Raw genomic sequence first — 26,685 nt, forward strand, 5'->3', positions numbered from 1 at the left:
TATGAAAAACCAGCACATATTCTTATGTCACTGATATAAACAGGGTACACATGTTAAATAATGTATAACACTGGCAATGTTTTTCTAAGCAACAGGAAGGCAGACTGAGTTTATTTTAGTTCCTGTTCTTTTCCAACAGAAATGCACGTACACAAAGACAAACATGTTCAAATATGACCTTCATGTGCAGGAAAGCTGAGAATTCCCTTTTGTTCTCTGTTAATGAACAAATTCTGTGTTTTTAGGGGAAGGATAGAAGCCTGGAATTACTTTTTGAGTAACGATGGCCAACATCTTTGGCAATTATGATTTTATTAATTAAAACCAGAACCACAGAAACATGCTATTGTTCTTACATTTGACCCTTACAATTTTGCATTTCAGCCATGTTTGTAGCACAAAATGTCATCGGAAGTTACTAATTCAGCACCAAATGGGTTATAAGAATGTAACGTTCATGTTTTAAAGATACTTTTTAAAAATTAATTGCAAAGGCCTAATAGAATTCCAAAGGTCAGGATAGGATATTTTAAACAAAGAAAACTATTCCTGCTACTTTTTAATTAGAAGATGTTGGCATGCACAAAAACATATATTCACAGTATTTATTCAGCATTACCGACCCACCCATCAACCTATGTTTGGGGGGGGGAGAGAGAGGATCAGACTTATGAAAGCACAGATCCATTCCTTTTCCACATGCATCACACCTTACTAGGTGCACCAAAAAGAAACCACATAAGCAGCAATGCTGAACATAGGCTACTCCTGAAAAAAGCAATTTTACATGTTCTTAGGAAACATTTTATTTTTACTGCTTTTTAAAATGTAGCTTAAAGTTAAACACGGAAAGATAGTCAGTGAAATTATTCTTTTTTTTTTTGATGTTCATTGCCATAACATCTCATCTTCATTTATTTCTTTAGTGAATCAGTACTATTTATTATATGATTTCTACATGTTTCCTATACCCAGACAGCTTTAATCATTTCAAATAGGTGCCACATTACTCTAAATTGTGCAACTATCATATAATATATAAAATACCGCAATGGAAACTTTAGAGCAATTTGACCTCATGGTTATTTGGCTAACTCTGCTTCATGATATCCAATGCAGTTAATTATACATTTTTGATGTTAATAATGTCTGTCAGTTTCAAGCATAAATTGTCTTTGATTAATATTTAAACTGTGTTTGAATAAAAATAATTGTGGTTATATTTCCTATTCAGAAGCCATTATGGCTTACTAGAGGCCTCTTTAGGAAAGAGAGCAAGCTAAATGGCTCAGCTGTCCTTACTACAGGAAGCTTAAAATCACTTTTCATCACTGTATCAACCAGGACTGTAATATAATTATAGCTACCCTATGATTGGGATGAGTATGTGAAGTGTTTATGCACTACTAGGCACAATTACTGCATGCTAGTACTGTCTTATTATTTTGTATAATAAATATTTTAAAAAAAAACATAATTCATGTATCTGAGCTCCAATAGCATTGTTAGGGAAAGAAGGATGTGTTTTGATAAGCTGAAATGAACCAGCAAGAAGATAGTCGTCATAGTGGTAGCATTTTTTTTTAAAAAAAAGGTTCATTCTAAGATGAACTCAGTACACAATGTACTTGGTAGTCTCAGTTCCAAAATTCAGCAGCTGGGTTGAATAGTAAGATGAAGGGAAGAGAGGAATTAGATTTGCTATGGAACCAATGTAGCCCCTCAGGAGTCTTGAGGTTTGGCACAAAATCCAATCTGTAATTTAAAGCTCTTATTTTCAAAGTATTTTAAAATTAATATACTGCTAATTCATACAAGTGTTGGATCTGTCCATTCTTTTCTGTTAAGGCAAGTGTCTTTCATCAGCAGATATTTGGTCATTGGAAGGCCTTAGCATAAACAAGAACAGTTTTAGTGTACCACAGCCAAACATAGTACAATTGAGTAGAAAATATTATGGCCCATCAGTGAATTTATCATTCATCTATGTTGAAATACTTATAAAAGAATAAATTACTTTCATATGGTAAAGCAAGTTGTAACTCTTGAGCTAAGACTATCACAAAATTATGTTTATAGAGGAATTCCCCTTCACTGAAACATAATGTTCCATTACCAATATAAATAATTTTCACTGTTCACATAAAAAGTCAATTATTTGGGCTAACAATTATTAGAACCAATTGAGTCTAAATGACTGATTATTAAATCAGTGTGTAGAAAGATATAAGACTCGGAAGCTGCCTTTTTGGATGAAATGTATTACAATAGGGGATGATGAGGGAAGCATTAGTCCAGGACTATGAAGATCCTGGTTCAAATCCTGACTTGCATGAAATTCATTGGGTGGTTCTGAGTCAGTTGGCATTTTCCAACCTAAACTATCTCACTGAGTTTTTCAGATAATAAAAAGATTGGGAAAAATCATGTAAGTGGTTTCTTCCTGGAGGAAAAAGTGGACTATATAAATTTAATAAATAACATTATAAAGATATATCCTTCAAAAGATATGTCCTTCACTTCAGAGTAGCCACTGATCTACTTTCAAGAGCGCTTGTTAAGAATGTCAGAAGAGTCAAATACAATTGTCACTGTCGCTGATAAGGTTATTTAGTGACAACACTGAAGAAAATGTAGGTAAGAAAAGCACTGAAACTCTGAAATTCTACTTCGGAACTAATTATTATCAAAATATGATTCAGTTATATGTGACCCCTTAGTCAAATATAACCACCGTCATCCTTTCTCCTAAAGAGTTCATATGCAACCAATATCAAAAACTAACCATAAATAGAAAACACTTTGCAAACACCACATCAAACTACAAATGTACTGTCTGAGATGACCAGGGCGAAAGTATGTCTATGTTTCTGCATCCACTTTGATGTAACCTGAAGCCAGTTCTACATAAAAGAATGCTTAAGAGAATGCGTCTGGCTCTGATAATCAGGTACAGTAGAGGTTTGTCAAGTATCTCTCAGATTCTGATAGTGAAAACCAGTGACGTACCAAAGGAAAACAAGGGTCTGATATTTGAGATCAGTAATTCACAATGACATCTTTCATGTTCATTCATCCAGAAGCACGCTAGTTCAAATTAGTATCTTATGTGTGGCAATCAATACAATCATTTTTTGGAGCAGAGAAAGGACAAAAAGTTATCAAAACCACAGAGGAAAAGAAAAGACAGACAAATTCAGACTGTTGTTGGTACCCCGTAAGACATATTTCAACTACAGAAATGTTTTTAAAAAAATAACAGCTACTTTGATCCACAACAGAAGCAACTGCCATCTTGAAAACTCTTGAAAACTCTTGAGCCAAGGTGGGGCAGTGGTTAAATGCAGCACTGCAAGCTACTGCTAGATCAGCAGTTCAGCGGTTCAAATCCCACCGGCTCAGGGTTGACTCAGCCTTCCATCCTTCCGAGGTGGGTAAAATGAGGACCCAGATTGTTGGGGGCAATATGCTGACTCTCTGTAAACCGCTTAGAGAGGGCTGAAAGCCCTATGAAGCGGTATATAAGTCTACTGCTATTGCTATTGCTATTGCTATTGATTCTAAAAAGTCGGTTGAATCCTGATAACCTGCTTCCTTTACAAGAAATAAAAGAGAAGAATGGTATAAATACATGGAAAAAGTGTAACGGTAACTATCTTGTATTTTCAGTATACTTTACTGAACCAGTTTTTTCTGCACTGTCACGAAGTAACGCAACCAAGATGCTGCAATATGATTCCAAAGAAGTGTCGTGTTGTGTGTTAATTTGTATGGCTGGACACAGTTGAGTATGGAAAGCCATAGAAAACTTTTAAATAAATAAACAAGGATGCCATCTTCTCAAAATTGGTTCAGCAGACTTGAGGATTAAGGGACCAAAGTAACCAAGAACTGATGAAATTAATCAGATAAGATGGGTGATTTCCTGATCCAACCTTCCAATTCTATGATCATCCATGAAAGACTTTCCTTTTATTCTTTATCTTTAGAAAAAAAAAGAAGGGCAGCCTTGTTTTCACTTGAAAGGAAGCTCATCTGATAAACCTGTACTCTTTAAAAAAAAAAGGTTGACAAGGAAGGAAATGCATGTAAACGACACTCGAATAGGATCTGGGTCAGAAAAGTAATTTAGTTTTGTGGATTTTTTTCCTATCCATATGTCAATCATGTCGAGAAAAGCTATTAAAAACATCATTTGGTATAAGTTATTTGTTTCTTACAGGACATTGTGAGAGAGAAAGGAGGAGGGAGGGAGGGAGAGAAAGAGAGAGAGATCTTCAATGAAGTTCTAAGAATTTTAAATAGACTGTCTGCTAACCTAGAAATAGCAAGGTCAGAGTGCAAACAGTTCCTGTCTTGAGCTTTGACAGGCACAGCTGTGTTTTAGAAGAATGAATGACTGACATAATGAAAGGAAGGGGATGCCCTGCAGTTTCAGAATGTATTGTGGTGTTCAGTTGTTAATACTAGCATAAAACACTTAATAAACTAGGCTTGGTATCCTCATCTATGGAACATACTTTCATGCTGATATTTCACTTGTAGAAGCACACCGTCTGTGATGATGGTCATTTCTCTACTAGCAACTTATAATTTATCTGTTGCTGTGACAAAATAGTAGTAATGAGGATATCATTACTTCCAAGGACGCCTGGATAACGCTATGAAAATACTACTAATGGGCACATGGTCTGTACATCCCTTTTAAGCAGTTGTAGGATAATGAAATTGAAAGGATAATAGCAAATAAATTCTCACTGAAATAATGATAGTAAACAATAGTAGATTTACAACCTTGCTTTCAAGTAACAATTACAACACTAAAGTTTGACCATATGTCGTGTAAAAGGGAAACTGAATTATTGGAGCACAATTCCCTTTAAAAAAATGAGAGAGGGAGGGAAGGAAAAAGAAACCTGAATGAATTAGCAATCTGGACTTATCTTAAATTAAATCAGAGAGAAAATCATTGGAGTGTTTTTGGTTTAAGAAAATACAAAGATGAACGATTTTAAATTTACCTCTACATCTTTTTTAAAAAGCCAAAAAACTCTAGCACTATTGTTATGCTGATTTAGATACTGATTTGATAAATCATTTCTCAGTTTAATGGAGTAATTTGAGAAGAGATTCCTGAGATTTAATTCTAATGAAAATTAAACTCCTAAGAAATTACCAGGAAAATCTGGATCTTGGTATGCATCACTTATTCATTCAATGATTTTTCCAGTGTTTGAAATGAGACTGCAATTTCCCATGGATTTGTCCAAAAAAATGTTTTATGAGTAATTCAGACAAAATGAAATAATAATTCATTAAAAACAATATATAATAGGACCTTTTCAAACATGTGAGGGTTTTATTGTAGCAGTAAAGAATGTGAACACTTTGTGGTCAATTTCAATGAATGTTTAGCAAGTATTTCCAAAGTGAAATCAATATGAGAAGGAAAGAAAACAAGTGGGATATTCTGGGAATCTACCTAATGCTTTCTATGTCATGTCAAGCACTGTTCGTATGAATTGTATTAGCAGACTTAAAGTGGATTTTTCCACTGGGATCCTCTAGGCTGGAGTTGCAGCACAATACAGTTCTTATCCCATACAAGTGGCAGCCTTGCATCAAACCTGATGGGTACTGGGTGTCAGTAGGAAAAGGCAGGAAATGAAGGCAGAAAAAAGTCAGCTTCCGTTGGACCACATACATAAGTGACATGCCACAAACTAGTCTCACACTCTCCTGCCATTACTCCTGCCATTACACAAAGTATCACCTATGCAAGGCAAGAACCATATTGCAGAACCATACTTCTTTATGCTTATTGAACTTGCAAACAAAATGGACTTACAAATATCCTGTTGGAAGATAACTCTTCATAAGTAGGGGACTAGTTGTATATGTATCACATGTCTACCAAGAAGTGATTTATGCTGAGTGTTGGATTCTCCTAAGTATAGGGCTTTGGGTTAAAAAAAAAAGAACTTTGACATCTCAGAAAATAAAAATCATATTTCTCCTTCCTTCCTTCACTTTCCTTTTTCCCTACCTCCCTCTCTAAATAAAGTAAAGATTCCCCTGCACATGCATGGTAGTCGTTTCCGGCTCTAGGGACAGCACTCATCTCTGTTTCTAAGCCAAAAAGCCAACACTGTCCGAAAACATCTCCATGGCCATGTGGCCGGCACAACTAAATGCTGAAGGTGCACAGAGAGTGGTTATCTTCCCACCAAAGTGGTCCCTATTTTTCTACTTGTATTTTTATGTGCTTTTGAACTGCTAGTTTGGCAGAAGCTGGGACAAGTAATGGGAGCTCATTCTGTTATGTGGTGCTAAGTATTCGAACCGCTGAATTGCCAACCTTTGGATCGACAAGCTCGGCATCTTAGCCACTGAGCTACTGCATCCCTCTCCTCTCTAAATAAATCTTAGGGGGGGGGAACAATCAAACTTGGTAGTAGCTTTATTTAATGAGTGGATTTTTCTCATTGGATCTCATTGGAAGGTATATTGGAGTTTCTTAAGATATTTATATCTATAATTAAACCTTTGCCACTGTATTCTTTTTAATTAATATATTTTAATCACTTCTTTTACCTTTGTGTCATAATTTTGTAGGCATCAGGGAGGAAACATTCAGTATTCTCCATCTGGAAAGGATCAGCATCACAGATCTTGTCATCTGTCCGTCCATAATTAGCACTCTCTATCATAATGACATCACTTCCTGGACACCGAAGATCAATGGAGTAGCCCTCACAGGACAGTTCTCTCCTTACCAAACCAAATGGTAGTGCTGCTCGGCTAAAACCTAAAAAAAAAACACGATAAAAAATAGAAAACATATTGTATTATTAAATTATTCCCTCACAAATAAGTTAGAGAGATAAGTCTAAAATACACCTTGGTAAACACGAGGACATTTTTAGACTTTTACCATTCCAGAAAGTGCCAGACATAAAATGCCCACAGCCCACCCTGGATTTTCTATGTAGATGGATGGGAATATTCATATAATAGAGCAGCTTGTTCACATCCTTCTTGAATCATGAGTTAAATGTGGCCATTATTCTGAATGCATCATTTTATAAATAAACACATGGTTGAAATTTGTTCTTTAAAAAATAAATTACGAACTTAGAGATTACAGGAAACATCCAGCAGATTTCAGGGTCCAAACAACTCAAACTCTGAAAGAACAATGAGTGGAATTTTTACACTAAGTCTGCAGTGGCGGCTGAGTGGCTGGGTCATTTTTTGGCCATCAGGTTTACAACATACTTTCAGCCAGGACCTTTGCTTAATGAGCCCTAGTTTGTGTTCTAACTAATTTAATTATTTTTAACAGATGTTTATGATTGGCTTTCTTCATCCTGGGTCAGCCCTTGCATTGACTTCACTTTAAACTCAAGCACTATGTCACAAGTATTATTTATTTTCCATGCTCTCTCCTGTTCCTAGCCTACTGCTGAACTCAGGACAGCCTGAGAAGTTTAAACAGCAAGGCTATGTTCTCTGCCTCAAAATAACAGAAAAAATAGGGCATCTACTTGTTGAAAAAATAGAAAACCCCAAAACAATAAAACATTACAGGCTTATTCAACTTGATAATTTAAAACCAATGTGTTCTCAATTCTTCAGTTTCTTTTGTTCACTTTTTTCCCTTTCATCTCAGATCTGGTGCACAGGCGTGTGGGATTTGTATGTACAGTAGCTTTCTGTTGAATGAATTTTTTTGAGCTACGTGTTAATGTTGCTTAACTTCTTTTGCTTCTGCGCAAACCATGATTGTATTTTCACAATAAATCTAATTATAAAATGGTTCCGTGGCAAATGTCCAACTTGCAGCTCCAACAATAGCCAGAGAGTTGAAAACTTGGTTTGTAAACCATTTTTCATACCAATTACCCAAACATATTATTTTGGTCCTGATTTATTTATCATAAATTATCCTCCGTGGCCTGTAGTGACTGGAAGTAGCATGTATTCTAGCCTGCATATTTAACCACTCAAAGTGGTTTTGAAATCATGGCAAGAAGCCATGTGCAAGATTCTCAGTGGACATGTCTGTCACCCAACCATTTTACATTAAGTGTGATACGTGGGCAAACAAATTGGGATTTCCATCTTTATCAGATGCTGGGAATGCATGATCAGCAGAAAAACTACCTTGTGATGATGAGCTGACTGCATTTCACACTTCTGTAAAACCAGAATATTTTTCACAAGATATGTAACTATTTGAACCAACTCCAATTCTGTGAGAGCAGAATTCAAGGGCTATGTTGAGCCAGAAGGAGAAGCTCCTTGCGAAGGCTGCGCTCTGCAATCTCTGTTTTTTTATAAGGACAGCACTGGGACATGTAACAAAATACAAAAGTCTTTTCAAGCATGTACAAAACACACAGCTCTTTCACTGGTAAAGCATCACAGCAGTTGCACTTAAAATCAAGGCTTTTTATTTCCACAACAGGAGATTCAACTTTGAGTCAATATTAAGCTCAGCACTTTTCTTCTGATTGTATTTACCCTCTGACAGCTGCAAGTTGCTGCCAGCTATTCTGCCAGCCTCGAATACCATTTGCTTATACACACAACTGAGTTAGCAACAACCCTATGCCTCACTGATAGCCTATGCTAACTGGGAAATATAACTGACACAGACGGAAAACCATCATGAAAAACAGGTGGGAGTACAATACAAGCCCATAGCCTGGGCCTCTGAAGAAGAAACATCATTACTGCATTTAACTTCCTCTTATTTCTCTTCATTGCGTGGAGGAGGGATCTAGTAGGTTTAGGAGATATGATAATTAGGACAAAGAAAAACGTACTGCAGTAGAATGTGTGTGTGAGTGTGTCTGTGTATGTATGTGTTGACTCCTGAAGATTGCCTGGACAAGCTTGTCAAGTATTTTTGGCAAAGTGTTTTGGAAGTGGTTTGCCATTGTCTCCTTCCTATATAGAAGGACTAGGGGAGACATGATAGCAGTGTTCTGATATCTCAGGGGCTGCCACAAAGAAGAGGGAGTCAAGCTATTCTCCAAAGCACCTGAGGGCAGAACAAGAAGCAATGGGTGGAAACTAGTCAAGGAGACAAGCAACTTAAAACTAAGGAGAACTTTCCTGACAGAACAATTAATCAATGGAACAGCTTGCCTCCAGAAGTTGTGAATGCTCCAACAAAGGAAGTTTTGAAGAAGATATTGGATAATCATTTGTCTGAAGTGGTGTGAGGTTTCCTGCCTAAGCAGTTGGTTGGGCTAGAAGACCTCCAAGGTCCCTTCCAATTCTGTTATTCTATTCTATTCTATTCTATCCTGAGAGAATAGAATAGTTCAATGTCACCCAGCTAACCTAAAATGGGACTAGAATTTGTGGACTCAACAGTTTCTAGTTTGACCTTGACCACTTCACCAAACTGATGCTCACCTTAGTAATTAGCATATAGAGCTAGTCCTCGACTTACAACCACAATTGACCCAACAACATTTATGTTGTTAAGTGAGACACCTGTTAAGTGAGTCTTGCCCCATATTATGACCTTTCTCACCACAGTTGTTAAGTGAATCATTGTACTTGATAAGTTAGTAATCTGGCCGTTAAAGTGAATCTGACTTTCCCATTGACTTTGCTTGTCAGAAGACTGCAGAAGGTGAACATGTGACCTTGGGGCACAGCAATCGTTGTAAGTATAAACCAGTTGCCAAGCATCTGAATTTTGATCACATTTATTTATTTATTTATTTATTTATTTATTTATTTATTTATTTATTTATTTATTTATTTATTTATTTATTTATTTATTTGACTTATATACCGCTTCATAGGGCTTTCAGCCCTCTCTAAGCGGTTTACAGATTTTTTAGCAAATTGAGTCAGCAACTTGCCCTCACAGTCTGGGTCCTCATTTCATCCACCTCGGAAGGATGGAAGGCTGAGTCGACCTTGACTGTGGAAAATGGTCATGTCCCTTTTTTCAGTGCTGCTGTCATTTTGAACAGTCATTAAATGAATGTTGTATGTTGAGGATTATCTGTAAAAAAATTTCATCTGAAAAACAGTAATGTCTGAAGCACAAGACAATTACCAGTTTTCCCCAATCTGCTAGCTTTCAGATAACGTTGCATGTGCTGGCATGGAATGACTAAATTGTAATCTCACACATCTATAGTGCACTAAGTAACACACACTGCCGGAATTCAAGAAATGCTACTTTATTGCTGTGTAGTAAGAGATTTTGAAATCCAGCCCCAAATCCTCACTGTCCTTTTTAAAGATAACATGATCAAGATGGGATTGTTCTCTTTCTCACACTTTCTACTTCCTCAGGAGTCAGTAACTGTTTTTCCTCTCCTACCACTTTCTCAAGGCCAGAACTAACTTCATGAATAAAGACAGAGAAATAAAATCATCTATCTTCTTGCATATTATTAACCATTTCCAGGCCTCTTTACAAGCTTTTCTGTGAAAACTAAAATAAGAACAACAATTCCAAATACTACAGTCCAAATTTCCTTATGGGAAATATAAGAAATATATAAGCCTTAATAGAAAGCTTTGGGTGCTTTGTCTAAAAATTTTTTTTGCATTTGTTGTGGAAATCAGAACTAATACAGTATTTCAACTGAGGTTGCCAGGACTATAGAATCCAAAACCAGACAAAGTATCAGAAAATCCATGGCAACATGCTTTCATATTAAGGGACACCATAATCACTGAATCGTGAAACACTTCTTCTCCGAAAGTAGTTCAGCTGTATCTCTAAACCATGGGAATGAATGAACGCCAAGAAAATATGCATTAATAATTAAAAACAGAAGGAATATTCTTGAGTTTGGTGGCTGAGAAGGATAGATTTATAGTGCAGAGAAAAACATTATATACTGCTGTCATCTAGGTTTCTACAGTCTCGTCTGAGCAATTGAAGAGAGTTGGTGGGAATGCAGTTTACATGCCTATCTACTAATGCAGCAGTAGTAGAGCAATTAAAAAAAACAGATGGGAACACAGATAGATTTTTTTTTTGAAAGAGAGTATCCTTCAACTTAGATTGCTCTATATTTTGGGCTGCTGCTAAAAATAATAGTTTTGACTTGGAGAATTCCCAACAGAAGTAGCACATTCCTTATCATCACCCTCTTATTTATTTATTTTTTTCATTTTTTTAATAAAAGCAGTGTGAACCCAGAGAGAAACAAGCTGTGAAAAATGATGAGAAGCGGAGATCTTGCTACGAAATCCAACACATCATCAATATGCAAAAACATACCAATCTGTAACAATAAAGGTGGAGAAAAAAAACCTTCCCATTTTTCTTTAGGAACCAGATAAATGACAGCAAGTTTTGGGAAGCTGGGATATCTCTAAAAGTGTAGGTGTGCTTTCTTTTATCTTTCAATTGAGAACTGAAATGTGCAAAGGGATTATTAGGGATACGATAAGAGAAAAGTTATGGTCTGGATGAAATGTGTAACAGAATCTGGGAGAGTGAAGAGGAATCAGAATTGTTGCAAAAGACACACGATCCTATAGAAGCAGATTCAGAGCAACTCCATCTTAATTACGTTAGATTCACATTTCATAATGATGTTAAATTGAGTTGGGAACAGTTTAAAGAACCTTTCAAGATGCTACCGTGTTACCCTATTAATAATATGATCTTCTTAATTATATAAGAATTAAATATATTTCCGTTCAGAATGCAGTTCCTAATGAAGGGATATTTTACTTCCCTATACCATTTGGGAAAGCCCAGGTCTCGGTCTTACTCCTGTTTTCTGCATCATTGCAAAGTCTAGATTTAGACCTGTATGAAACTGATCTAAACTGTGTTCTTAAAGCTCATGGATATATTTTTTTCTGAGACTACTTCTTCGAACACATCAGTGAAAATATTTTTTTCTTGCACACTTGCAACAAATAATTCCCTCTTCCCAATCAAATGTGGAAATTTAAACCTGTGGTACCCTAACTAGCACCTCGCACACATCTCCTTTGCTCGATGACTGAGTCAAAAACTGGGCATGCTCAGTAGGAGGAGGTGTAGTCAAAGATCTGATTGACTCAGTCTCCAAAGTGGAAGAGGAATAGTGTCTATACGCACAGTATTGGATTATCCTTCCAGCACACTGGAGAAGCTACCCAGTGCTTTCACTGATCAGGCAAAGAAGCCCCTCTTTTTGCTTACTGAAAGTGAAGAAACTAGTTGAAGTAACATCAAAGAAAAACGGTTTTAGAAGAACAAATTACTTCCCAAAAAGTGCTTTAACACTATCAAAAAAGTGCTTTACTCAAAGTATGGTCAAAATGAAGGGTCTCTTTTCCAGTTGTGCACCACCACCGCATTTCAGTTGTGAGTAGAGAACTATCAAAATATATTGCTGTCATTAGCGCTGAGATGACAAGCCATCCATTCAGATTTCCTTTATGGTAATTTAGTAATGAACCTGGTCCTTTTGAAATGATCTTGAAGTGCGATTCATAAACCGGTTTCAGCAATACTATGGAGATAACACACTTCAAGAAGGGATTTAAAGCAGAAGTGCTACGATAATTAGAATGCACTGTAAAACAACCCAAACATGTGTAACAATTTTAAAACATTGCTTGGCATCTAGTTAGAAGATGAATGTACAACTCATTCTTTAAAGGAATGAGAAGAAAAAGGAAATCCTAGAATTTTTGATGGTCAGAAAGCAGCTGCATGCAATAAACAAAATTGTGAAAGGCAATTAGTTCTGGCTTGTCTAAAACAAGGTGGAACATTTCTTCATTTCAGTAAGCTATATTAAACTCAATAATGAGCTTATATATCTCCCTGCACATATCTATCTATAAGGCAGATGTGTAAGATTAAACAGATATTTATAGCAATATGTGCTTTTCAGGGGGGACGGGACACATATAGCCATGAAAATTAGGATAATTTGCATAGTGTAATTCACATATGTTCATTTGCACATCAGTGAAACATATTTCCATTGCACACTTGCAACAGTTCCCTCTTCTCAATCAAAATTGGAAACTTAAACCTGTGGTACTTTGCATTTGCAATATGTAGCAATTTGTTACACAGTGTTACCTATAAAATTAATCACTCCTGGATTTTCTCTTGATTATCTTTGGGACTGTTTGCTCCTGGTAGAATCTGCTTATCCTACTACAACTCATGAAAGTATCTTGTAATTCACCCTCTCCTGCATCAGACCATCTTTAGAGAATAATTTCTGGATTTATTCATTAAATTTTATTTTTCATTAATAGTTTTGTGACTTTATGTCTTTCTGCTTGTTTTATTTATGTAAGTTGCCCAAAGTCTTATTAATTGGGAGCAGAATTAAATTGTACAAAATAAATTTAAAAAAAAACACTTTCAGTTATAAAACTAAAACAGCTCTGTGGAAAAACTAAGAACTAAAATATTTTCTAGAAAATCTTCTTTTTGGGACAAAAAAAAAATCTATGTCATTTCAATGCAAAAGAAATGTCCTTGTATAAATAAAGACAGCTTTTTATTCACCTGTACTTTAGTTTTAATAAGAGGCTTTATCAAATTTGAGAAAAGGGAAGCCGGTTGAGGAAAAATAATGGTGAAAACCTTCAACATATAAACCAGTTTCCAGAGCAAACATTGCTTGTCTTTGTAAAATAGGGAAAACGTGTATGCACTATATTTGTCCAATAAATAAACCAATTCTCTACGCTTATATCAGAAATTCGTACTTTATGAAATATATGGTATGCTTAATATAAACTTTTCATACCAAAGTTTCCACTAAGGAAGGCAAAGTAGGTAAAATAAACTGTGTTTCCCCCCATAGACCTTAAATTAGCTTTCACAAACAGTTAAAATTGTTTGCAGAGATTTAGTAAACCGCATGTTTTGTTCGATTCATTATCCCTAACACTTCTTTAACTGTATTTCTGCAGTGAAGATATACCACAGTTAACAATGTTCTACAGTAATCAAGATATAAAAATAACAGTATCTGCCCTTGACTATTTAAACTGGAAATTGCTACCATGGGATCTGTGGAGGGGAGGGGGAAGGACTTTCATTTTTTTAATTTATCCCCAAACAAACAAATAAAAGAGACTGTGACATTTCAATTTACATTAATATTGTCTGGATAAAAGCATCAATATGCATATATTTATTTCCTGTACATGATTCCAAGAAATTGTATAGAAATTATCAAACATTATGTTCAGTGACTATTGACAGTTTTAACATATAAGGTAGATTATTTTCTGTTTTGATCTATTCTAACATTTTTGTTTCTTTTGGTTTCTTTTAAGTTAATTTGGTTTGAATTTTTAAATATATTCAGAAGTTTTATCTTTTATTATAATTTTGTAAATTATATAAAAAAGAACAGAGATTGTTTATGTTACTAATCAATCAAAATACACTATAAAAAATTCAGTGCACTAATATTTATCACCTGAATTAGATCTGGTATTTAGCACTCTGAATTCCGAACAAGAAATATATTCACATTCATATATGAGTTCTACTATTAAAATCCTTAGGATTTTTTCATTCTAAATTAAAGCAAAAAATGTTATTTTTTAAAAGAAATAGTTTAATAAATATTGCTTTTAATACAGACACTCATCAACTTCAGCTCAATCTCTAGCTCATTGTCCAGTCCTCATTAGAACTCATGAATATTTTAATCTGATTCCAATAAGGAGAAAAATGTTGGAAAATAAAGTACAAAATCAAGCCTCCATCTCATTGGCTAATGGATCAGAATGTTACCTTTAAAAAAATGAAATGAGTACTGTACTTTCTCATATGCATGAAATGTATTACAAAAATGCATAAAAACATACTGTATACATACAAAACATGTATACATTGCATACAATAAAAACACAATCTCATACACATTCTTATAAAGCAATAGGGCTGATATATGCAGAAAATGGAAAAATTCTCAAAAGAAACAAATAAAGATTTAAAGATCAAGTGTTTGTCAGATGAAAATAGCTAACTTATAAATATAAATTATAAATATCATCACATATTATAGTTTTTCTACGAACATCATTGGATCTTAACGGAATATACTAACACAATTATAAACAAATATATTACACACACACACAATCCTGACACACATACGTCTAAACAGGCTTAAATAACAGGCACAATATTATGAAAATGCATGTATAATTTTCCACATCTTTTATTCCTTATAAGTCTGGATACAGTCCTTTTTCTCAATTTGTAATACTAATTCAGAACAAACAGATGTGTCTAGTTGTAGAGAACTGTAAAACAAGTTTATTTTTTCACATCTAGTCATGCTACAATTTTACACACATTACTATAATATCCAGACTGGTTTACTGAATTATGTTGTGAAACATTTCTTTTGTTGTTTTAGAAACTTCAAGGCTGTTCAAAATGCAGTAGTTAGTTGATCAGCTAGTACTTTGACATCATGTTTAGGTGTATATTTTTCTCACATGAATTTGGCTATTTAACAAAGTAATTCAAATGAAAACTTTCTATGCCTGTCACCATTCTTGATGCTGGTTTTGCATTCAAAGATTAACAATGTTTTTTGTGGCGTGTATGAAAAGTTGCCAGTTTCATAATGCTAGTATTGATTTTAAAACTTCAAATGGTTATTGCTTTTATTTTTGAGGCTTTCAAATTGCAAGATAACAGATTTTGTTAAAATAGACAGTTGGATATAAATACATAAACGTGTTGCTATATGGAACGTGGCAATCTTTTGTTTTCTAACTATGTAGACATGTATACATAAACATGTTTATAAATATATGTAGGCAAGAACTCGCAAAATCCAAAGACAATATATTGTCTACCTAGCCAAATAAGATTCTCGATAGCAATAAACCGAAGTGCAAAAAAAACCCCATGAAAATGCTGATTTTTCTATTTATGTTTCGTGGCCTGCTAATGTTTCTTGTAATTTCTGCTTTTCAAAATTTTCACAAGGCAGGAAATAATACATGCTTTAAATAAACATGCTAGGCATGCATAAAAGGCTGTTCTGAATTATGAAGCAGAACAGATTGTCTCATGACAGAATAGAGATGGGCAACTTTCTTATAGATGCACTTTGCAAAAATCTGAAGACGGATAATAGAAGATGGCAGTCAGTAAAGCTACATTTTCTGGGAGAATGGAGGCAGGACAATGGGTCCCACCATATACATGCACTTCATTTTAAGCCTAAGTGAAGGCTTCTGTATATTCAGAGTCCCAAGGGAGTGGGTGGCATACAAATTTTATTAAATTGAAATTTAAATATTTTGTTATTTTATGCACCCCACCACTTTTTCCACCAAAAAGTGGAAACTTGTCTTTTTATTTTCATCCATTTGCTGCCAAAATTCAGCTCTAGAATTTCTGAGGGTGGCAAAAGAGAGAGTTCAGGGGCTACAGGCAATCCAATAAATTGTCCATGATGTTTTTGATTCAATAGGCCGTGACAGCAGAGTGAAATGCAGATTGGTGTTTAGCATCTCAAAAACTTTTATTCGGGATGTTTGTCAGAAAGCTCACATATCTTTTCTGAACATGCTACTTGTCCAAAAGGAAAAGGTTCTCATTTCAAGAAGGAAGTATATCACCAAAACAAAAGAAGTGGTATCTGTGTGCTGAATTGTGAGTCAACAGAATTTCCTGCTGCATTACAACAGAAGTTCTAGGCGAGCAAAAACAAAACTACACATTTTAGAGATTCTAGGACTGTTTATTGATTGGTGTTGCACGATAAATACTTTTCTTTTAAATTCTCATACAATCCCTCTTGGTTTGAATGAATGACCAACATAAGGCTGATAAAGGGGGGAACAAAACAGAAAAAAGATTGTCTCTAAGCAACATTAATTCAAAGAACCACTGCTGAGTTCATAAACTAACAAAGGAGGGGGGGAGAGCCTTTGTTCCCTGGCTTGGTAAACCAAATTTGCAACAAAGCAGTTTGACACATGAGCTTTGGAGAGTGGGAGGAGGTTCTGTTTTTTATGGGAGGTGGGAATGTCTATTTGCCTCTTTTCTAAATAGGGTTGATTCTATGCATCAAGATTTTTTTGGGGGGGGGTGGGTTAAAAAAAATCTGTTTAGAAAACATCAAAAGCATTTTACTACTTCTCATGGTTTAAAGATTGTTGAGCCCTAAAGATATGAAAGCAAAAAAAATCTACTAATGCTAAGTAGTCTTTTTTTTATTGAGTGAGTTTTATATCTGAATGTTTAATGCTGTTGTTTGGCAACACTTGATAAAACATTCTAGTAGTGATAAAATATTCTAGTAAATTAATACTTGTGAATTCACTAAGTTCAATCAGGGTTTCTTTCAGGTAACTAGATACAAACATATTAAATGTAATCTTAATGTATTTGACCCAGTTCACTTTGTCTAGTTAACCAATATTCTCATTTGAACACATTCTAACATAATAGTTGGAAGTTTGTGATGCCAGGCTTATATCTCTTCTGAAGAAACAAAGTTTCAAGTTTATTTTTTATTAGTTAATGTTATTACTTTTTATTTATTTATTTTTAAAAAAATATTTATTTGTTTATATTTTTAATTATAAAATTTGCCTCCCATCTTTGTGTCAAATGACTATGGGTGGCTTACAATGTAAAAAACATTACAATAATTTGGTACGAAATTAAAAAAAGAGGTAAAATAAATCATAACAGAAGATGGCGAAGGAAGGAGCCAGATACACAGGGAGTGGGGAGGCGGATTTTAATCAGTCAACCACTTCCAGGATGAAGCTCCCCCATTCGGTCTCCAAGCAATCTGGCGGAATCAAATCTTGAGGCTCAGAATTGTAGGAGCCAATCTCATGTCAGGTTTTAGGATGTGCCAGAGGGCAGAAGCCATGGCAGAGAAGGCTCTTCTCATGGACCCTGCCAGCCAAAATTCCTTGACTGATTGTCAGTGTAGGTGGAACAGACCAATCCCATCGGGGTGAGACACTTCCTCAAGTAGGCTGGACCCAAGTCATGCAGGGATTTAAAGGCAATTTTTAAAATGTATTTTTCTCAGGCTTTATTGCATTATAAACTTCAGGATGTGAATGAATATTTAAGTATTCCTGTTCATAAATAATGTGTGATTTGGTTACCTCTGCCCCTTTTTATTCATCCTGATAATATTTCAGGGCCCACTCTGACTTCTGAGGACCTATTTCAGAACACTATCAATATGAAAATGCCCTTCTGCTGCTAGCTGCAAAATGATGATGATGACGATGACGATGACGATGATGATGATGGGAGGAAGAGGAGGAAAATGAGGAGGAGGAGGAGGAGGAGGAAGTAGTAGTAGTAGTAGTAATAGTAGTAGTAGTAGTAGTAGTAGTAGTAGTAGTAGTACTTTTCTAAAGCCACTTTAAACAACAGCACAAAAATGACTGAACTTATTTCAGACTGGCAACACTTTAGTATCAGCATATCTTTTTTTCCCAGTACAGATTTGAATGACAAGCCAGTTGATCCATTTGGATAGACTGCTGAATCCTAAAATGCTCCAATCATTACTTTGTATCACAATGGTTAAGCCTCGAAAGCAATTAGATGCTGCCAACATTCGGAAGGCAAAACCTTTGGCAACTTCCCCAAAACCTTGATTACTGGCAACAATTTGTCTCATGACTCTTCCAAACGACTTTCTGGATAGGTACTATGAATATGATAGAGGTAGATAGAGATAGATAGATAGATAGATAGATAGATAGATAGATAGATAGATAGATAGATAGATAGATAGATAGATAGATAGATAGATAGAATCTATATCATTTTAACAGCCAAAATGCTAAAGCCTAGTGCTAAATACACCACAGTTTGGGGCTGGATTTCAATTCCCCAAATGTAACAGACTGATCTGCATGTTTGCCCAACAGAGTGAACTGAAACTACACATTCTCATAGGAGCTGATAGCTCTAATACATGAGATTATCCAGTAAAGCTCTCTAGAGTGTTCATTAAACCATGACAGAGGCATCACTATTGTTGGAGATTATTACTATAAAACAATGCATTTGCAAAATGTTGACTCAAGTTATATTCTCAAATGGGGTCATGTTAGCTGGCTATGTGCATGTCAAAGCTATAGCGTTTTAATTACTCTTCTTTCATTATACAAAATAATTTTGTGCTACCTTTCCTAGGCAAAGATTTTATGCATTACACTAGGTGACTGTGTTTCATGACATCATGTGTAAAATGCATAGCCATAAATGTCTTTATTTCAGGCATTTTCAAAGAACAGGATAGTGTGCATAGTTTTATACTCTCAATCGTGCTGTGAGGCAAGTGGGATTTGGTATCTCTCCCAAATCATCATGATTATGACAACAGTCATATCAAACTTGAGATAATACCGTCAAAGCCATAGTTTATGGTTTAGCAATGTTGAATATATTGGCTGTATTCAGTAAATTATTTCAGCCAATCATGGTTTGGTGCAAACCCAAAATGAGCATACCAGGAAGCAATCCTTGATTATTTTATTCATGTGGCTGGAACATTGCTTCGCATGTAAACCATCAGTTAAGTAGCATTCCTGAAGCCAGGGCTACAGTTACCAATATTGACTATATATTTTTTTTAACTGTCCAATGCTATTTTATAAGATTACACTTAATTTAGGTCCAGCCAGATAGTTTCCATATTTTTAGGTTTTTCTCTCCTCTCCCTTTAGCTTTTATGTCGGGTAATATAAAAATGTTCCACATTTACATATATGACTGTAGAAGCAGTTTGTATTTTAATTTTCCATCAGTTTTATGGACCAGATATGAACACTCTAATATTAGTAAAATGTTATCCATTTAACACTGATATTACAAAGAGCCCAGAAGCAATAGTTCTGCAAAAACAGCAAAATAATAATTGCCTATATAACCCCAGCATTAAATGTGTGACATCATCATCTCCTGTACACTAACCAAATATACTTGAAAAATCAAAAATAATTGGTACGAGACCAGACAATCAAAGGACACTGTGTAATCTTACTTCAAAGTTGGAATTAGTGAAATCTCCATGTCTACTTCATAAGCCATCTTATGTTTTTATTTCTTTTCTTTATTTTTCATTTAACCAGCATTTAGGCAGGATTTAAGTAATATAGTGCATGTGGATCTGATACGTATTCATGGCACAAGTTCTATTTTTCTATAGTTTATCAGTTGGTGAGTTTAAATTTGCTATTGGAACAAGCAGGTCCCTAAAAGAGGTGAAGATCCAAAAGAGATTGGCTAAGACTTTGCAGATGGATCAGAAAGTCCCAAGGCTAGAAATCTTGTGAGTTGACATAACACACAATGAGTTAGGAAATAAGAAGTAAAAGTGGCAAGCATTATGAGCACTTCTGATTCCCCAGCCTTCTGTCTTAATTAAAAGATCATCCTCCCTCTGAGAATTGCACATACAGTGATACATGTTCAAAGATACTTAAAAGTAGTCACTACTGGGATCTTTCTGATAGGAAAAAAAAGTATAGTATTTGATTCACTAGCTGCTAAGAACAGGATAGCATGTATGTTACTTTTTCAAATCCAAATCCCCTAGACCCAAGTTGCCCTAGACCCAAGTTGTCAGGGGTCTGTTTAAGTTGCATCCTCTATTATGCTTGTTTTTAGATTTATTTATTGGGGAGGGGAAGGGGGGAGGGAGGATTGTCCACAATACTGAACTCTAAAGGAAGGAAGTGTTTGCATATGCTAATACATTCCATTTAAGGAATCCACAAATGAGGGGTACTGTTTTGTTTTCAGCCTGTCTCTGAATTTTCCAGTAAATTGAAATGTTATTTTCAACAATATGAGGTTTTCTCAATCTTTTAATTTAATGGAGGTATTTGTTCTGTGTTGTTCACTATGTTATAAATAGCCTTAGCCTGTGCAAATTTCCTTTTATTATAGTTCTAAAACTATTTTTAAAAATAGTTTTTATTTGGTTATTATTTAAGACGAGCCTTCTTTTTCATTTTGATCCTGTGATGAAGAACAGCAATCATACTATTGGAAATTGTTCCCATCCCAAACAATGTAGGATCTATTTATTTTATTGATGAAATTTAGGTACTGCCCATCTCACTTTCTTTATATGTTATGAATTGGTGGCTTGCCTTTTGCTTTTCTTCTCCTTACTTCTCCATTCATTGTGCTTATGTGCCATATCTTTTAGATTATAATTCTGACACCAAGAACTATCTTGCTACTCATAAGTCCTGAAAGTTTTGTTTTGGCTAACAAGCAAATTAAACCAATATATAAGTAACCAAATGCCAAATTTAACCCTAAGAAATCATCCTGAATTCAAAATTATTCTCCAAACCGGGAAAGTCAATGAGGGGAAACACACAGAAATATCTGAAACTCCTTTGTTGTGTCTAACTTTCTTATCTTGATCATCAAGGATTGACAGGTCCAGTTGAAACCAACTGTGGAAATGGTACAACATATGAAAAAATAATGATAGCATATATAGATAGTAGTCTTAACAATATTAATTGGGACCAGAACACCTGTTGCTAAACGACTTAGTGGTGGAAGTTCCAGTTGTGGTTCTTAGGCTGGAGAACATCATCATCAGACAACAATATCATGCTACTCCTGTCCTGTATGAACAGTACTCTACTCCTTTCAGTAGACAAGGTTCTTCTTTTCTACCACAATCATATCTGCTTCAACTCCTTCTATCTCCCTCCCCATCTAACCTATTTCCCTTCCCCTCTCTGACTTTTTGGGCACTTTGCATTCTGCTACCTATGCCTGGCACCATGTGCTACCAGCTAACTATCATCATTGTCTTCCTCTGACTTCTGATCTAGAATTCAGGGTATGTCCCACAATGTATGCAGCAAATGTAACAGGGCAGCGGAGTGTCATCTGCTAAAGGGAGCTTGGTGGAACAAGCTGGGAGAAAGCAGCCAGATGGAACTGTTAGAGGAGCCATGGTGCTGATACAATCAGCTGGTCTCTGGGCAAAGGGATGACCTTATAAAAGGTTCCATAACTGGATGAAGCAGAATGACTAAGTCTTCCTGGGGCTACAGCACAAGGCCTCTAAGGAGGAAGACTGGACTGAGCAAGCAGAAGGTCTGTGGGGAGTCACTTGTTACATGCATTCCATGCCTTTGCCTTCCCCTACCACTTGGATCCTGGGCCAGCCGGAAGAAGATGGTGAAGATCAACTGGGAGAAGATAGGAAGGTGGAAGGTGATGAACTGCACCCTGCAGTCATAAATGTAGGGCACTTGCCAAGCACCCAAATTTTAACAGGACCACGGGAGTGTTGCAACAGCTGTAACTTCACATAGTTTAGTCCATGAAAACTATGCCATTCTACCTCTGGATGCAGGCCACGATACGATAAGCCTTCCTTTCCAACTTGAAAACAGGTTTGTATGTGCAACGGATTTGCTTGTTTGCTATCAGAAGTAGAAAATCTTCAAATACCTTTTGACATGTTATGCAGCTGACATCCATACAATAGTTTTGCTTCTTTCAACAATCTTGCTTGGACACATTTAAGTTTGTAACACTGAGATTTCCTGGTGGTCTTCCATCTATCTGGCCTTTTTAGCTTTTTTAAGATCAGCTAAAGCAGCTAGGAGCTGCCACCTGCTATGACATTGTGCCGCTTCTTATTGTTTCATCACTCACTCAGAACTGACTGCAGTATTCTTTAATTTACAAGGCAGACATAAAGATAAACTATCTCTCCCATATTCCAAATAAAGCAGTACCTATGCATGCAGGAAGGTGTGATTATGTTATAAAATCGTAATTTAACTAGAAAACACCTGCTTTGAAAAACTTCCTGGAAGTACAATTCCCAACAGGTTTCACTGATGATATTCTTCTCAGGCAGATTAAATTCAACTGCCTTCCATTTGTCATGTGTGAGTTTCTTAGATGACAGAGAGGGAAATGCTGCCTGCTCTACTTAAACCATTAAATGTATCAATAATCCTGCAGGAACATTATTGTTATTCCTGTTTCTTATTTCTCAATTTAATTTTACAAAGTCAAATTCCTGACATTCAAGCCCTACAAAGTCTCTAAATCAAGCATTCTTACAGTAAATAATTAAGACAAATAAGCCTATTATCAGTGACAACTTGCAATCAGACATTTTTAAGGACACAGTGTTACTTTGCTTACTTAAATTATTAATTTAATATTAATTTCACTTCACTTGAGCGCTAGTCTAGCTAAATAGCACTTAGCTGTGTTATTCTGTTATTCTGACCACATGTACCTATGAAAACATTTACAGGAAGCCCCTTCCCTTCCCTCCTCCCTATATCCATTGATAACATTTACAGCATTTTCCAAAGGAGCTGAAACTAAAGATTGGTGCATCTAGGTAACTGGAGCCTCAACCTGACTAGCCAAGGCAACACTTAATAGTACAAGTGTATCTGAGACTTATTAATCAAGTCCAAAACCACACCAAGAAACCAATTTATCACAATTTTGTCTCTTGCAAAAGCATGGAGTTCATTTGGAAATTTGATTTCAGGGGGCAATTCATTCCAATTACTTTTGAGCTGAAGCTTTGCCTAGCCTGATCTCTCTGCACCCCATAGCTATTCACGTTAGAAAGAGAAACGTGTGTTGCTTATAGCAACAGAATGCATGTGGGGGGTGAGAGATGGGGAAGCATCTGCCCTCCCAGAGGGACACTTGGCAGTCCAGAGCTGAAGGTTGTGTTCCCAAGCCAGAAAGCAAAAGATTTGGGAGCATAAAATGTGTGTCCAAGTTTCTAGGTTTGTTGATGTTGTTGTTGTTGTTGTTGTTTTCTAGCTGAACAATGAGCAGAGCTAGGGGAGAACCCCATACATGAATTGACTTAAGATTCCTGAAATGCTACCAAATCCATTTAAGAATCCCCTTAATCATTCAGCCCCCAGTAACAGAAAGCAATGAGGCAAAGTACCTAGATTTTTATAACCCATTAGGTATTATATTCTCTGCACAGGATTTAAACACACTAAATGCATTGCCAAAAATTTCAGGGACCTTTCATCTCGAACCCTTTAGAGCCAAGTCAATCTGAGCAGTTACAATGTCATTTTTTTTAAAAAAAAAAGAGAACAGGGCTGGGATGTTCCATTTTGGGAGGAAGGAAGAGACTTGTGAAAAATCCCTCTTCCTAATTAAATCATGGTACCCGAGTTTGAAGTGGTAAATAATAAATCAGAAAGAATTTGCAATTTGGTTGTCAAGGAAACCGATATGCCTTTGCCATAATTGCTGTGAGTCCCATTTGCCCTTTTGGACACCAAGCCTTATCAAGCATTCAGATCAGAGAATGAGAAAGTCACTCCCCCACCCCTCCTTCCTCTGTCCGTGCTACATAGGCAGTTGTGTAACAGAGACAGAGTTTGATTCAACAAAAGTATGCTACCAACAATTGTGGTATTCAACGATGGTCCTTCCCCTCCCTCCCTCCATCCGTCCTAAATGCCACTATGAAGCCTAACATTAGAGAGATGAAACTAGAAGTGATATTACTTAGGAAGATTCCAGGAACCGGATTTAATAGAAAGCGTTCCTCTAATGGCAGCTGTTGTCATTATGGTTGATGGGGAGAAGGGAAAACATTTTGAATATTTGGCACCTGTTTAATCACAATTCCCTGTAAAGCTCTCTTTCTTTGAATCTAAGAAAAAAGCCACAGGAAGGGTGTAAAAAGATAGACGAAATACATTTATCTTCAGTGCGGTTTACAATGGACTGGTATTTGGAAGAAAAAATAAACAAATGCCGATTAGAAAAAGTTTTAACAAAGAAACATTTCAGGATGAAAATGCTGTCATTTTAATGAGGCATAACAAGTTTTACAGTACTGGTGTAAATGAAATGATTCTTCCTTTTGGATTTCTGCCTCCCTCTTCCCAACTCATAGCCCTGTTGTTGTTGTTTTTTGCCAATCAACAATGTTGCTGCTTTCATTTCCTGCAAATGCTTGTTGAGAAGATGTTCATGATTGTTTCTTCTTTGGCTGGTAAAAAAGAAAACATGGACTTCCATGCTGCTTACATGTTCACTGCAAGCTCCCAATAATTGTTAACTACTTCAGTTTCCTTCTCTCTGTCCTATTCATTTCCTGAATTTTCTTCCCCTGTCATCAAAACTTGTTGTCCACTTGGAAAAAAACATTTTAAGTGCACTCCTTCCAAATTTGGCATCTGGCTCTGAGGGAGCAAAAAACAGCAATAAGGACCCAAATCCTGGCACCTTGTTCCTTATCCTCATATACATAACCTGTTCACCTCAATGCAACCTGTTCTATTCTGTGAGCTGTTTGTGTACAAATTAAGATAAAGGAATTGTAAACAGTGTTAAATGGACCCTTGAGCTATAATGCAGCTGGTTTTTGACTTACAATCACAAACTTCTGTTGCTAAGAGAGGCCATTGTTAAGTGAGTTGTGCCTAATTTTACACCTATTTTTACCATGGTTGTTCAATGAATCACTGTGGTCATTAAATGAATTATGTGGTTTTCAAATCAATCCAGCTACCTCCATTGATTTTGCTTGTCAGAAGGTCAAAATGGTAATCACATGACAATATATGCCAGTTGCCAAGTGCCCAAAATTTGATCATGTGACAGTGGGGACACTATAGGTAGTACTCGACTTACAAAAGTTCATTTAGTGACTGTTCAAAGTTAGAATGGTACTGAAAAAAGTGACTTATACAAGCTTGGTAGCAGCGACACAAGGGTTCAAAATCGAAAACAATTTTAAATATTAAAATACTATTGAAAATTAAAATGACTTTGAAGAAAAACTTGGAGAAATAGATGCCAAAATGATGCTACATGTGGGCACCAAGTGAACCACTCTTGAGAAAAATATTCCATAATTAGATCTCACCACAGACAAAAAAAACAACAACCCTTTTTCTTTTGTATACTAATATTCTGTTTGTCTGTCTATGTGATTTGATTGTTTCAAGTCCAAGGCAATGTAGAAATATAAATGCAACAATAGGTAAAGGTTCCCCTCACATATGTTATAGTCATTCCCAACTCTAGGGGGTGGTGCTCATCTCCATTTCAAAGCCGAAGAGCCAGTGCTGTCCAAAGACGTCTTTGTGGTCATGTGGCCGGCATGACTAAAAGCCGAAGGCACATAGAAAGCTGTTACCTTCCCGCCAAAGGTCGTTCCAATTTTTCTACTTGCATTTTTACATGCTTTTGATAGGTTGGCAGAAGTACTTTTCCCATATCGTATTATTGTTTTAACAACAAGAATAGAATATGGTAAAACTGATCTTTACTCAATCTTTGGTCTAGAACCTATAGAGGGGGGATAGTTATGGCTCAGAGTTGAACTCTGAGATCTGTGGTGTTCTCTGAGCTTGCTAATTCGCTTGCAGACATTTCATCACCCAACTAGGTAATATCATCAGTGCTAGAAGGGAATGGGATTTGCTCTCTTCTTTATATCCAAGTGGCTTGCCTTGTCAGTGTTGGTGAGAGTGTTCTCGGTAGTCCCTTGATTAGGCTGTTGTTGGCTATTTGACCCCATACTTTGTAATAGGTTTGGAAGGCAACAAAGGTAAGAACCGCCTCTTCATTGGGAAGTGGAGGAGAAGTTGCTCTAAAGGACAGGAGATCCCACAGAGAATGTCCACCATCAAGCCTTTAATCAC

At 36.0% G+C, this 26,685-nt stretch overlaps 1 protein-coding gene across 31 annotated transcripts in view; it reads right to left on the minus strand.

Moving 5' to 3' along the window:
- ADGRL2 (adhesion G protein-coupled receptor L2) overlaps positions 1–26,685 on the minus strand; it is a 220,753-nt gene that overhangs the window by 100,810 nt on the left and 93,258 nt on the right. For all 31 annotated transcript variants that reach the window (XM_087719398.1, XM_087719396.1, XM_087719393.1 and 28 more), the window contains exon 3: positions 6,595–6,808. In XM_087719398.1, coding sequence (XP_087575524.1) covers positions 6,595–6,808 — 214 coding nt within the window. The remainder of the gene's footprint in view (positions 1–6,594; positions 6,809–26,685) is intronic.

Source organism: Thamnophis sirtalis, unplaced genomic scaffold (assembly GCF_051295495.1).
Source record: "Thamnophis sirtalis isolate CommonGarterSnake01/CBP01778 unplaced genomic scaffold, rThaSir2_p1.2 scaffold_7, whole genome shotgun sequence".
NCBI lineage: Eukaryota > Metazoa > Chordata > Lepidosauria > Squamata > Natricidae > Thamnophis > Thamnophis sirtalis.